The sequence below is a fragment of the Akebia trifoliata genome, chromosome 11 (assembly GCF_017979445.1).
Source record: "Akebia trifoliata isolate Shusen 1 chromosome 11, ASM1797944v1, whole genome shotgun sequence".
NCBI classification, from domain to species: domain Eukaryota; kingdom Viridiplantae; phylum Streptophyta; class Magnoliopsida; order Ranunculales; family Lardizabalaceae; genus Akebia; species Akebia trifoliata.
The window spans coordinates 16,504,175-16,517,378 of NC_141385.1; the positions used below are offsets into that span (position 1 = coordinate 16,504,175).

The 13,204-nt window shown below is 34.8% G+C and overlaps 1 protein-coding gene across 1 annotated transcript; it reads right to left on the bottom strand.

Moving 5' to 3' along the window:
- Positions 1 to 905: 905 nt before the first annotated feature.
- Positions 906 to 1,819, bottom strand: LOC147391054 (late embryogenesis abundant protein At1g64065-like). The gene has a single exon (XM_086457226.1). It carries the CDS (start codon positions 1,723 to 1,725, stop codon positions 1,066 to 1,068), a length of 660 nt encoding a protein of 219 aa, XP_086313352.1. The 5' UTR covers positions 1,726 to 1,819; the 3' UTR covers positions 906 to 1,065.
- Between the last annotated feature and the right edge of the window lie 11,385 nt (positions 1,820 to 13,204).

Here is a 13,204-nt window from a genome sequence, read left to right on the forward strand (position 1 = left end):
AGCACCAAGTCATCATGTTGTTGAGTAAAACACATAAGCCTACTGTTAGTTTACCCGTGATGAATGCACGAGATAAATCATACGTGGTCTGCACGCGATTGATGTGGTAAGGGCACAGAACCATAGATCTTTTTCTTTGGGATACACATGGAAGAAAGATTTGTCGTTCTATGACCTTGCCACATCAACCGCGTACAAACCGGGGTATGATTTACCGCTTGCGTTCATCATTATGCTTGTTAGTTGGGCTACTACTAACAAGTCACAAAAAGTTAATTTTTTTTTTTGCAGAAATGTCAATTCAGGATTTCATAAAATCCAGGATTGACCAATCACACGAACCCACATGTATTGAGGGCATGCCCAATTTGCAAAACTACACTTGTTAGGGCTTCTTACAATTGGTCATCGAGGATTCTATGAAAATTTTAGATTGACTTTTTTGTGAGCAAAAAATCTCGCGCAAACCATGGGGTCCCTCTATAGTGTCTAATTTATGATGACATTTGGTGTAGTTGGTGTTCTATGATAACTCCAACTCCAACACTAATTCCTTTGATTAACCAAATATCGATAGCTGGAGTTCATTTTGTAATGTTGTACCAGCTCTCAATACTCGAACTCCATCCGGTAGACTAATAATATTTGTTATCAATCAAAATCAACTTGAATAAAATTCAATAGATGAGATTCATAAGTAGAAAATTCAAATTCTCTTTTCATCTTTGGAAACTAATCTAGTCCTGTTGAGAGTGGGACCTATTTACACCCAAAAACAGAGGTATTGGGTCTCAATTAAAAAATCCAGAGTCTTATTGAGCAAGCAAATAATGGTAAAATACTTTTAAAAAAAAATAAAACGTAAGAAAACTGAGAATTAAAAGCCAAAGTAATATGAGGGATGATGGTACAAAGAGCTCATCAAACTATATAGAAACACAATACACAAAACATAACTAAAATTTATATTTTACATGTGGAAACTAATAATTATATCTGCTAATTTGTAACTCCAACATGAAAAATACTCCATGTTTTCTAGTTGAAGAAATCAAAACATAAACCCTAAAGTGATACTTTCCTCTTGCACTTCTGTTCCTGGAGTGTCTGGCTTGTTAAATTAACGGTCATAGTGCAATTCATTTTAACAACAACATGTTTCTTGATAATCTTAATCATTTTCACCCGCCCACCTAATTTCGTGTAGCTGTCCATGGTCAAAAGCCCCGAATCCGTATCGCTTTTCAAATTCGGATCAGCCAAGAACTTCGCGGTGATCATTTCAACTGTTATATTCATTCGTTGTGTTCGTCGTGCCTTGGCTTTTCCTGCTGGTGTGAGAGCCACACCGACCTCATTACCATGGTAGAAAAGTGTTGTGCTGCTTTCCCCATACTTGAACGATGCCACGTTTGGATTCTTCACCGAGATATCGGCCGTAATTGTTATGTTAACTGATGGGTCAGGTATCGTCCCATTGATCAATTTAATATGAACGATTTGTATACCATTCAACATGATTCTAGGATCTTTGACACGGAACACTGTGAACACAAGCACTATAATTACTACAACATGAATTAGGATAACTGCAGTGCAACAACCAAAACATTTGATGCATCTTCGCCTCCGTAACTTCTTCGAATTCAATACTCCAACCTCTTCATCGCTTGCTATTCGTTCGGCAGCTGGTGCTAAGGGTCTGACCTGATCATACTGTCCCATATCTTGTTCTCTTGAAGAGGGAGAAGGAAAAGGAGAAGGTTTTGCGACTATTGTCCTATGGGGTGTGGAACCGGGGCAGTTGTGTATTTCTTTTATATTGCTAGTATTTAATTTGGGAGGTAGATGTCTTGTTAAGTTTCTATTTTTTTTCATAAACGCGACGTTGAATGTTGAATTTAGGTTTTGTTGACTAATGACTATAGGGAGCTTTTAATATTAAAAATAATAATAACATATATTAAAAATACATAGAAGCTTCTATGTATATAAGTTCAAGTATGGACTCGGGACTTTTGGCAGCTTACCTTGCCAAGTCAAAGGCAAAGCCTACCGCAGTTCACATATTTAACGATATTCTCTAGTTATTTGGGCTGACTATATTGACTTTGGGGTAATTTCATCTTTATGGGAATCATAAGTTCATGGTAAACTTATTGTATGAATTTTATTATATAAAAAAAGGATTTGTCAGTTTCATTGATAGGAATTTAGATCGAGAAGTGATGATCCTATTTTGAGTATTTTCTATAGAAATGGTGCAAGGATATCATCAACATCCTTGGATGTAGACTACCTTGTTGAGTCATGTAAATTTTGTGTCGTGTATGTACTATGTGGGCATCAAAATTTTACAGACCTTGCAACTTTCAAAATTATCGGGAATCTTCTAAAATCAGAGTTGAGCCTATACATCTAAATTGATTGGGACGGGCCTCATATTGTTTGGATTTGGATTTGCGCAGATAAAGCCCATAAGCTACATCCAAGTGATCCACATTAACTATTGGGCCTTACACCCAAATAAATGAGTTTGGCCCACCAATAATCTATTGAGTCCTCAAAATTGGAACTATACGAACTTAATCTTTAGACCAATTAATCAAAGGTCATTAATTCGATGCATAGTTGGAAAGCTAAATTATCATAAGTATATAAATACCAAAATTTCCCTCACTTGAGGGTGACCGGATTCCCTTAATTTCCCTCACAAGATAGAAGTTATCTCTTTAGAGAAAAAGAAACTCTCAAGTCCTCCTCCATTGACGAAGCAAGGTTCTTCAAGAGAGACCTAGACTCCGATTCAAGAGAAGATCAAGTCTAAAATCATTTTTTCAAAAGTCAAGAAATCCTTCTCAACTGATCAAGCGTGAAGTCAGAGAAGAGAAAATTTACAAAAAACCTCCACAAAAAATCAAGTACCAAAAGCAACTATTTATAATTTAAAAGTCACATTCTTAAGCGATCAAGCATTAAGCTTGGAGAAAAGAAAGCTACACACACATCACCACTATTATTTTTGTAATTGACTCTTAATTAAAGGACAATACTGAGATCTATATTCCCATTATTATCAAAATCAATAAAATCTGTTTGTAATCTAATTTCACGCACCTTGAGGTAGATTGTGAAATTTATTATAAACAAATTTCAGGGCACGATTGGTAGGATTGCTTCAGCCTATCTTTCAGTCAAACTTCAAAAAATACCAACAACATTACTAATAGCATCTCGCAACACCAACATTATCACATCTAATAATGCAGATACATTTAAGAAAATCAATTCCTCCAACTTTGAATCCACTTAGATTGACAATCACGATCATGAGAACCAGGAAAAAAACTGGTGGCTCCCAACTAGTTGAGTCTTTCCATCATAACTTCAAAAAGTATGCCAAGAAAATGACACCAAGAACAAAAATGATGTGGAGTGACATTGTGAAATTCGACTTATCGAATTCTGAATCCGATTCGAAGTCAAACAAAAGATTATCTAGATCTCTATCAATCATTTTCCCATCTCAAACTCACACATCTATCAAAGCAATGATGACAATCGGAGCACTAATAGTTGAAGAACAACTAGTTTAAATGGCAAAAGCCATCACTGGGTTAAGAAAGATGATCGAGAAAAAATATGTTCAAATTGCCACCTTAATTAACTGTTTGGAGCAAAATGACAAGATAATCGAATCGAGCACTGAACCTTCACATCCTCCAGGATTCACTCTTGAAACATACACGACTCCACAATAAGATAAGCAACTAGGAGATCATTTTGACTCATGAAATACTACGCGAGACTCAATTAGCATTGTCCACCCCTAAGTAATAGTGATATACAATTGCTTCGAAGACTAACCAACTAGTGTATATGTATATCTCATCATAGTACATCTAAGTAGTTGGCATTGTCCACCCCAAACACTATTGACATACAACGGCTTTGATGACTGGTCAACCAGTGTAAATGTATACTTCTTCATGGTACTTCCAGCTAGTTGGCATTGTTTGACCCTAAATACTACTGATATACTACTATTACGGAGACTCACCAACCAATGTATGTATGTTTCTTGTCACACAGTACCTCCAAACCAATTGGCGTTATCCGACCCCCGAGCATGATTAATATATAATTGTTATGGAAACTAGCTAACTAGCATATACATCTCACTTGCCAGGTGGCACCTCTAGCCAATTGGCATTGTTTGTCCCTTCTCCCAATCACAACTGATATACAATTGCCTCGGAGAATGGCCAACTAGTGATATATGTCACTTGTTACATGGTATCTCCAACAATTTAACGTTGTCCACTCCTAAGCACAATCAATAAATAGTTTCCCTAGAAACTAGATAACAAGGTTCATAAGTTCCTGATCTGTACTTCTTGTTACAATTCATTATGTACGAAAGGAAAGATTCTAGGAGGATCAAATTTGATAAATTACCTTTTTTGCAAAAACGAGAACCTAAACTACTAGTTGTTGAGGTCAAAATTACTAAGCTTTTGACATGAGAAATATGTGTTAGGCAATGGATCAAGTAACGTCAAAGAAGAAAAATAAAAAAAAAAACATGTGATTTTACGTAAATATACACATGTGAATAAAGAGCACACTAATAAGAATGTCACTTTATAGTACCCAAATTATTGAATTTGGATCAAGTTTTGGCATAACTTAGAAAGAGTTAGTCTAAGATAATTCACAAATAATGGTTAAAGATAAATTTTGTTGATTGATCAATGTCTCAAAACACTGATTTATCCGTACTTTTCCTAGTCATTTATCTTGATTTTTATCTTATTTCATTAGATTGGATAAATAAGTATGTTAATCCTCAAATTATCACATTTCATGTTATACCATGTTAATTAGGCTTTAATTGTACAAAATAATTGTAAATATGAAAAAACTGATCGCGTGTGTTTATTGTATAGGTCCATGATCAACTCATTCAAATGGACATCACATCACTTAAGCAATAGTGTAATGCAATCAAGAAGTCAGATCAAGCAATAAGTCAAAAGCTAAGATTTGAAGGTCTCTAGAGTAATACGACGCATTCAATCCTCAATGTTACACAGTCCAATTCGATTGGATTACCTTAGAATTTCTCTTATTTGCTGCATGTGAGATTATACGCAAGAGTAATGTCGACTATATTTGGATCATTTGAGAACACCTCAAGTCTATAAATAAATTATTTTTTCAATTAGAAAAAGGTCTTTGAGCTCTTGTTGCTTCTTTTATTCTCCCCCAATGCCCTTGGCATTTTTTTTTTTGAAAATTTCATTTTCTAGTTAGGTTTTAGTTCAACAACTTCTGTAATTTCTCAAGAAAATAATGTATCTTGGTTATCATGAATACAAGTGTTGTTCCTTTACTTTCTCTTGTATCTTTGCCATTACCATACGCTAGACTCTTTTCATTAGTTAAAGGAGGATGCCTATGAGTAAGCTTTAATTCTATGTTATTTCTTTATCCTTTTATGTTCTTTATAATGTTTATAGGATTCACTTCAAGGTTTTATCCAACTCTAATGGATCAAAGCTTTAGTTGAATCTCTATACCTTATATGCTTAACCTTGATGTTTTATGCTTAGATAAGATTAAGATAGAACATGCTTAAATTAGATATTTGATAGTAGAGACTTCACACATTAGTGAGTAAAAGAGTCCTAATTACAATATTTTCTCTAAAAAGTTTCATGCTATATCTTCCAACTCAAGGAGTTCACACCAAGCCCATGTGGTTGAGTGCAAATAAGGATAAACTTAAATAAAGTTTTATGTGGTAATCCTTGGTTAATTTAATAACTAATGGATGTTTTATCTTTTGTTTACCTAGTATAGTTTACTTAGTGGGTTACTACGTGCCTTTGTATGTTATTTTCCACTTTGCATATACTTGGATTAGTTAATTAAGTTTAGTAAAGAGCACCTTCTTCTAGGGATGACACCATAAGATAATGATTGGAGGTGATTACAATTCTTGCTCTAATTAAAAGAATCAGTTCACTAGTCATCCAATCAAACTAATTAAAATTAACTAGACTTGACTATAAGGCATATAAGCTCAATAGGAAAAATCTACTTCAAGTTGTGCCGATTGTACTTCTTTATCATATTTGACATCTAATAAGATCTTACCTTTTTAAGGGGATAGACTCAATCTATTCGAGAAAGAAAGGTGATTTAAGAGTGTCATTTCTTATGCATTATGTGCTGTCTCCGATCTGGAGATCTAAATGATTTGAATTTGATTTTATAGAATCGAGTTGGAAGGCTAGTTGTGCAATTTCTAACCAGTAAAAAGTTGTCTAGAGTTAGGCAATCTATTTAGGTCCAATCTTTTTTTTCGTGATTGGTTGAAATACTCTATGAATTGCATGTTTGGTAGACGATCTAGGAATAACACATTAGAATCATTTGATCCTAAGATTGAGCGTACCATCAATAGAATTCGTAAAAGATCTTCATTAAACATAATGGATGATTGAGAGCAAAGTTTCGATGAGCTCTTTGCTCCTACTTCTGCTACCCTACTTATGTGCATTATGTTGCTAGTAAACAATGCACCTCAATTTGAAATTAAGACAGCCTCCATAAATATGCTCTCTAAGTTTCACGGTTTAGAGCGTGAATAGTCGTACATCCACCTAAATCGATTCTTGATCATATGTTAAACCTTTAGAAAATAAAATTTAGAAGAGAAGGGTATTAAGCTCATGCTATTTTCATTATCCTTGGATGATCACGTAACTATGTGATTGAACTTCCTAGTTCCCAATTCCATAAATTCATGGGATGTTCTATCTAAGAAATTCATGGCCAAATTTTACCTAGTGGCCAAAATCGAGAGAATGACTGATGCAATTAGGAATTTTAGAGGGCATCCAAAGAAAGAATTTTCTCAAACTTAGAAAATATTCAATGATCTATTAGTTAAATGCCCATACCATGGCATTTGCAAAACATAGTTGGTGTAATATTTCTATCGAGGATTAACAATGAATACCTTAGTTGAGTATATGCATAAAGGTCAATTCATGAACCAAACTCCCAATCAAGTGTACGATTTTCTAGTTGAGTTAGTTGAGAGTGCTCAAAATTTGAGTACTAATAACGGAGAGCTCGATAGAAAAAATCCCGTTAAGAAATCAAGAATGCACGAGATGAAGGTAGACCCTTATATCAAAAATGTTATGTCCAATCTAGTAAATGATATGCACATTCTTACAAATAAGCTAGATACTTTCAACATCTCAATATCCAACCCTCACCATGATTCTAGTTCAATCTCACAAGTTTTAGTCGAGCAAACTTCTCTATGTATCTTGTGTGACATCAATGACCATTTGATTGAATGCTATCCCGACTTATGATATATTAAGGTCGAACATGCTAGTGTTGTTAATGACTATAGTGTTTTTAGGAAACCCACTTAGAATTCTTACAGCCAAACGTATCATCCAGATAATAGGTTACATCCAAACTTTTTGTACAAACAAAATGAACCTATTCAATCTAGTGATCCGTTAGATTACAATAGAAGTTATTCTAAACAAGCTAGTCTTTTCATGAATCAAGCCATTATTTCACAAGTCCCGTATCAATCTCGACAATCTACTAAATGTAGAGCCATAATTCTAAATTCCAATTACAATTCATTTGGCCAACAATAATCATCTTTAGAATATATGATGGTAGAGTTGATGAAACAGTAACAGCAACTCATCCAAACTCAATAGTAAACCAATTAAAACCAAACTCAGATTAATCAAGTCACTACTTAGTCCATAACTAAGATGAAAGTTCAATTGGATTAGTTAGTTTTTTTCTTTGGAGGAAGAAGAAAATGGCAATTCCCCAGTCAAACCATTCTCAACCTTAGAGGTCAACCAACGATTCCCAACGAATTAAAGGGTCAATATAAGGTAGGAAGCCATTCAAGAAATCCACAAGATTTCGTCCAAGCTATCCAAACCTTAAGGTCAGGAAAGAAAGTGGACAACAAGATCCAGCCTATTGATAAGGAAAATAATGTCCCGAAAAAGGACAAAATTCAAGTAGAAGAAATTGTAAAATCCCTTAAGAGAAGAAATTTTTTTTGGAGATTCTCATTATTCTACCAATTCCTAAAGTCCTATTTTCACATTGCCTTAGAGACAATAAAAAGAGTAAACAATTTGAGGATGTCCTCAAAGTTTTTCAAAATGTGCACATCAATATTTCATTCTTAGATGCCATTAAACAAATGTCTTCTAATGCAAAATTACTAAAAGATTTAATTACAGTTAAGAGGAAAATACCATTTCTTTGGGAAGTCATCATGGTAGCCCAAGTTTCATCTCTCATCTAGCAAACGATTGCATCAAAATTTAAAGATTTTAGATGTCTGACAATTTACATTCACATTGGAAATCAAGTGGTTGAAAAATGTCTCTTAGACTTAGGGGCGAGTGTGAATATTTTACCTTACTTGATTTATAAACAACTAGGTTTGGGGGTTTTGAAACCTATCGATATCATGCTGAGCTTAACCGATAGGTCCATCAAGGTTCCCAAAGGTATAATTGAAGATGTGATATTGAAAGTCAATGATTTATATTTTCCAGTTGACTTTGTTGTCTTAGATACAAAACCAGTTATCAATTCACATAGTCATGTTCCTATAATCTTAGGATGTCCATTTTTAATAACTTGTAACGCAGTTATTAGTTGTAGAAAGAATATTATGACTAGCATTTGGGGATATGAAAGTCAAATTGAATGTCTATGTTAAATACGTTAATCAATCAAACATGTCAAGATTTAGGGTATTTTGATCCCCTAGAAAGTGTTTGATCCATTTTGATCAAGATTTTGACATAGAAGAGTCCATAAGAAAAGTCAATGCATTGCTTGAATTTGTTCATTACATAAACTCTACACATTGGCATGTAAAAATAAAAAATCTTCTTGTTCGTACTTCCACTCTCGTTCCTTCCTAAATCGAGCTTCCTACATTAGAACTCAAAATGCTCCCAAAGACTTTGAGATACATATTTATTGAAAAAAAATCAAACTTTGCCTATGATAATTTTTTCTCACCTCAGTGTAGTCCAATAAGAAAAGTTGTTAAAAGTTTTGAAAAAACATTAAGAAGTTATTGGTTGGACCATGGCTGACATTAAGGAAAATAGTCCATTTGTGGTGATGTACCACATTCATCTAGAGGATTATGCTAAGCTTTCCTCAAAACCTCAAAGACAACTGAATCCTTTTATGAAGGATGTAGTGTGGAGTGAGGTAATAAAACTATTAGATACGAGAATCATCTACCCTATTTCCAATAGTCATTGGGTGAGTCCCATTCAGGTTGTTCCTAAGAAGTCTGGTATCATTGTGGTAATGAACTAAAACGATGAATTAATTCCCACCCGAGTCCAAATCAGATGGAAAATGTGTACTAATTAGAGGAAACTCAATTCAATAACTCTTAAAAATCATTTTCTGCTCTATTTCATTGATCAAATATTAGAGCATCAAGCAGGACATTCTTACTATTGCTTCTTGGATGGTTACTCTTAGTATAATCAAATACCAATTGCTCTTATCAATTAGGAGAAAATAACTTTTACTTGTCCCTTCGGAACTTTCACGTATCGCCGCATGCCCTTTGGGTTGTGTAATACAACAACTATTTTTTAATGGTATATGATGAGTGTATTTTTAGATATGATAAAAAGATATCTCGAAGTGTTCGTAGATGCTTTTCAGTATTCGAATCAAGTTTGAGGAATATCTCTATCATTTGACTTTAGTCCTCGTGTGCTATAAAGAAGTCCACCTAGTACTTAATTGGGAAAAATGTCATTTTATGGTACCATTCAGAATTGTGTTTATGGACACATAGTGTCTGCAAAATGAATTAAAGTAGATAAAGTGAATGTAGGTTTAATTGAAAAATTACCACCTCCTAAGACTATCAAATAACTTAGGTCATTCTTAGACCATACATGTTTCTACCGTAGATTCATTAAAGATTTTAAGAAGATCTTAAAGCCTTTATATGAACTATTAAGTAAGGATGTTCCTTTCAACTTCTTAGAGTTATGTCTTTTTGCGTTTAATAAGCTTAAGTCTAAGTTAATTTCGATACTCATCATTCAACATTCAAATTGGAATATTCTATTTGAGGTTATGTGCAATGCTTTGGAGTATGTGACAGGTGTTATTTTGGGTCAACGAATCGATAAACATCCTCACATTATCCAGTACGCTAATAAAACCCTTAGTGATGCTCAGTTTAACTGCTTTACAACAGAGAAGGAAATTCTAGCAATGGTCAATGCCATTGATAAATTCCACCCCTACCTAATAAGATCGAAAGACGTGGTCTACATAGACCATGTCGTGTTGAAGTACCTTCTGAAAGTGCCCTCAATCCGCGGGGTGCGCGGATCCGCTTTTGACCCTTGAGGTTTGGGAGTCGCCACCTAGTTATTAAGGTCTAGGAATCAAACTGACTCTAAAAAAGACAAACTAATCTACGAAAGAAAAAAAAAAGGGTCCGGAGATCACGTTACGGGGTTGGAAGGTGTTAGGCACCAATCCCGCACGGTCAAAGCCGGTCTCTACTAACTTCCCAAATAAATTATATTGCTAAAAAAATTCTAGATAATAGAAAAAAATAGTTATACCTTTCCAATAGCAAAGACTTTGTTCCCTCAGATCCGACAAAAATTACTCCTTGTACCGTACTTCTTGCTTCGTTCTGTCTCCGGATTTGATTTTCGATCTCCAAGGCAAGGTATCTCTTCTTTCTTGGATCTGAATTCTTCGAGTTTGTTAATGAATTTTGAAGTATTTTTTGAGGGTTTTTAGGTGTTCTTTAGGCTAAAATCGAAGGAGGGATGTTAGGTAAGGAGTTGGGACTGCAAAACTAGGGTTTATGGGAGGCTAGGGGGGCTCTTAGACTTACTTCTCTTAGGGATTATGATTTTAATACGAAAATAGGGTGTGGCGACCTCTATTTATAGATTTTTTTAGGGTTGATTTAGATAGAATTAGTGTTCAATTAGAGTTCTTTTAATTAGAGTTGTGTTTTAGTTAGACTTGTTTTAGGTAGAGTTGTGTTTTAGTTAGAACTTTATTAAATAGAGTTATTTTTTAATTAGAACTCTATTAGGGTTTTGACTTTTGGTCTTATTTGATTGACTTTAATACCTTGACTTTAGTTTTAATTAATTGACTTTTAATACCTTGACCTTAGTGTTGCTTGATTGACTTTAATTTTTTGGAGAACCTTCATATATTATATCTTTAATTCTTTGGACCCCCAAATGGAGGGGTCCTTAAAGAAATATCTCACGAACCCTCAACAATTTTTCATAAGAGCCCGATTGATCGATTTTTTTTAATTCAAAATTTTAAATTAATTTCATTAATGTTTCACTTTAATTATTTAATGTTTTATTTATTAATTTCAAAATTTTTAATTATGAAAATTGTGAAATTACCGTTTTACCCCCAGAGAGGACTTTTCACGTTTTAAGTCGGTTTTTAATGTTCTAAGATGTTTTAGAATCGATTTTTCATAAGGAATTCAATGAAAATATTAGTTTTTGTTATTTATGAATTTTTTGTGTGAAATGGTTGTGAACTTTATGAGGGACATTTTTGTAATTCTGTCAAATTTTGTGAAAATTGGCGAAGTGATTTATTTGGTTTCAATTTGTTGTTTTATGTGTTCGAAAGGATTTTCCTAATCGTAACGTAGGCTCTAGGGTTGTTTTGATGTTAGGGGTATTTTGGTAATTTGGTCAATTTTTAGTAATTTTTATCGTGAAACTTCTTTTTGTCTGCAAAATGATGATTTCTATGTTTCTATATCGTATTTTCCTAACGCAGTGTGGTTTCTAAGATTTTGTCAGTTCGAGATATCTCATCCGGATTTCTGAAACACATCTGGTAACAAAATAAAGCAATAGAATACACATCCATCATTGGGAATCATTACGATCGGGTTGACGAGTTAATTAATCAGGCGAGTGCAAAAATGGGGTGTCTACAGATGCCCTTCTTTGGCAGAGGGTTGAAGCAAACTAGATAGCAAATCTATTTTGGTAGATAGTGCGATATCCGAATGCCCAAGCTAGTGACAGTTCATTTTGCAGCCTGATTTAGCAATTCGTCGGGGTGTTCGAATCCTTGAGGGTAAAGCTCTCCCCGAATTAAAAAATTATCAGGTCCTTGAGTGCAAACTCTCACTGACAGTGTCAGATCCTTGAATTTTAAAAAATTCTCCTTGACTGAAAAGTGCAAATGTGTAAGTGTGTGTACTGTGAAAACTGAGTAAAATCTGAGTATAATTTGAGCAAAACCTGAGCATAAACTGAGCATAGACTGAGTATAAACTGGGCATATCTGAGCATAAACTGAGCATAATCTGAGCATAATCTAAATATAAACTGAGCATAATTCCGAGAAAACCCTTGGCGGTAACTGAGCATAATTCCGAGAAAACCCTCGACGGCATCTGAGCATAATTCCGAGAAAACCCTTGGCGGTAACTGAGCATAATTCATAGAAAACCCTCGGCTGCATCTGAGCATAGTTCCGAGAAAACCCTCAGCGGCATCTGAGCATAGTTTCGAGAAAACCCTCGGCGGTAACTGAGCATAATTCTAAGAAAATCCTTGGCGACATCTGAGCATAGTTCCGAGAAAACCCTCGGCGGCATCTGAGCATAATTCCAAGAAAACCCTCGACGGCATCTGAGCATAATTTCGAGAAAACCCTCGGTGGTAACTGAGCATAATTCCGAGAAAATCCTCGGTGGCATCTGAGCATAACTCCGAGAAAACCCTCGGTAGTAACTGAGCATAGTTCCGAGAAAACCCTCGACGGCATCTGAGCATAATTTCGAGAAAACCCTTAGCGGCATCTGAGCATAATTCCAAGAAAACCTTCGGCGGCATCTGAGCATAATTTCGAGAAAATCCTCGGTGGTAACTGAGCATAATTCTGAGAAAATCCTCGGCGGCATCTGAGCATAACTCCGAGAAAACCCTCGGTAGTAACTGAGCATAGTTCCGAGAAAACCCTCGACGGCATCTGAGCATAATTTCGAGAAAACCCTTAGCGGCATCTGAGCATAATTCCAAGAAAACCCTTGACGGCAACTGGCTGAGTAAAACTGAGAATG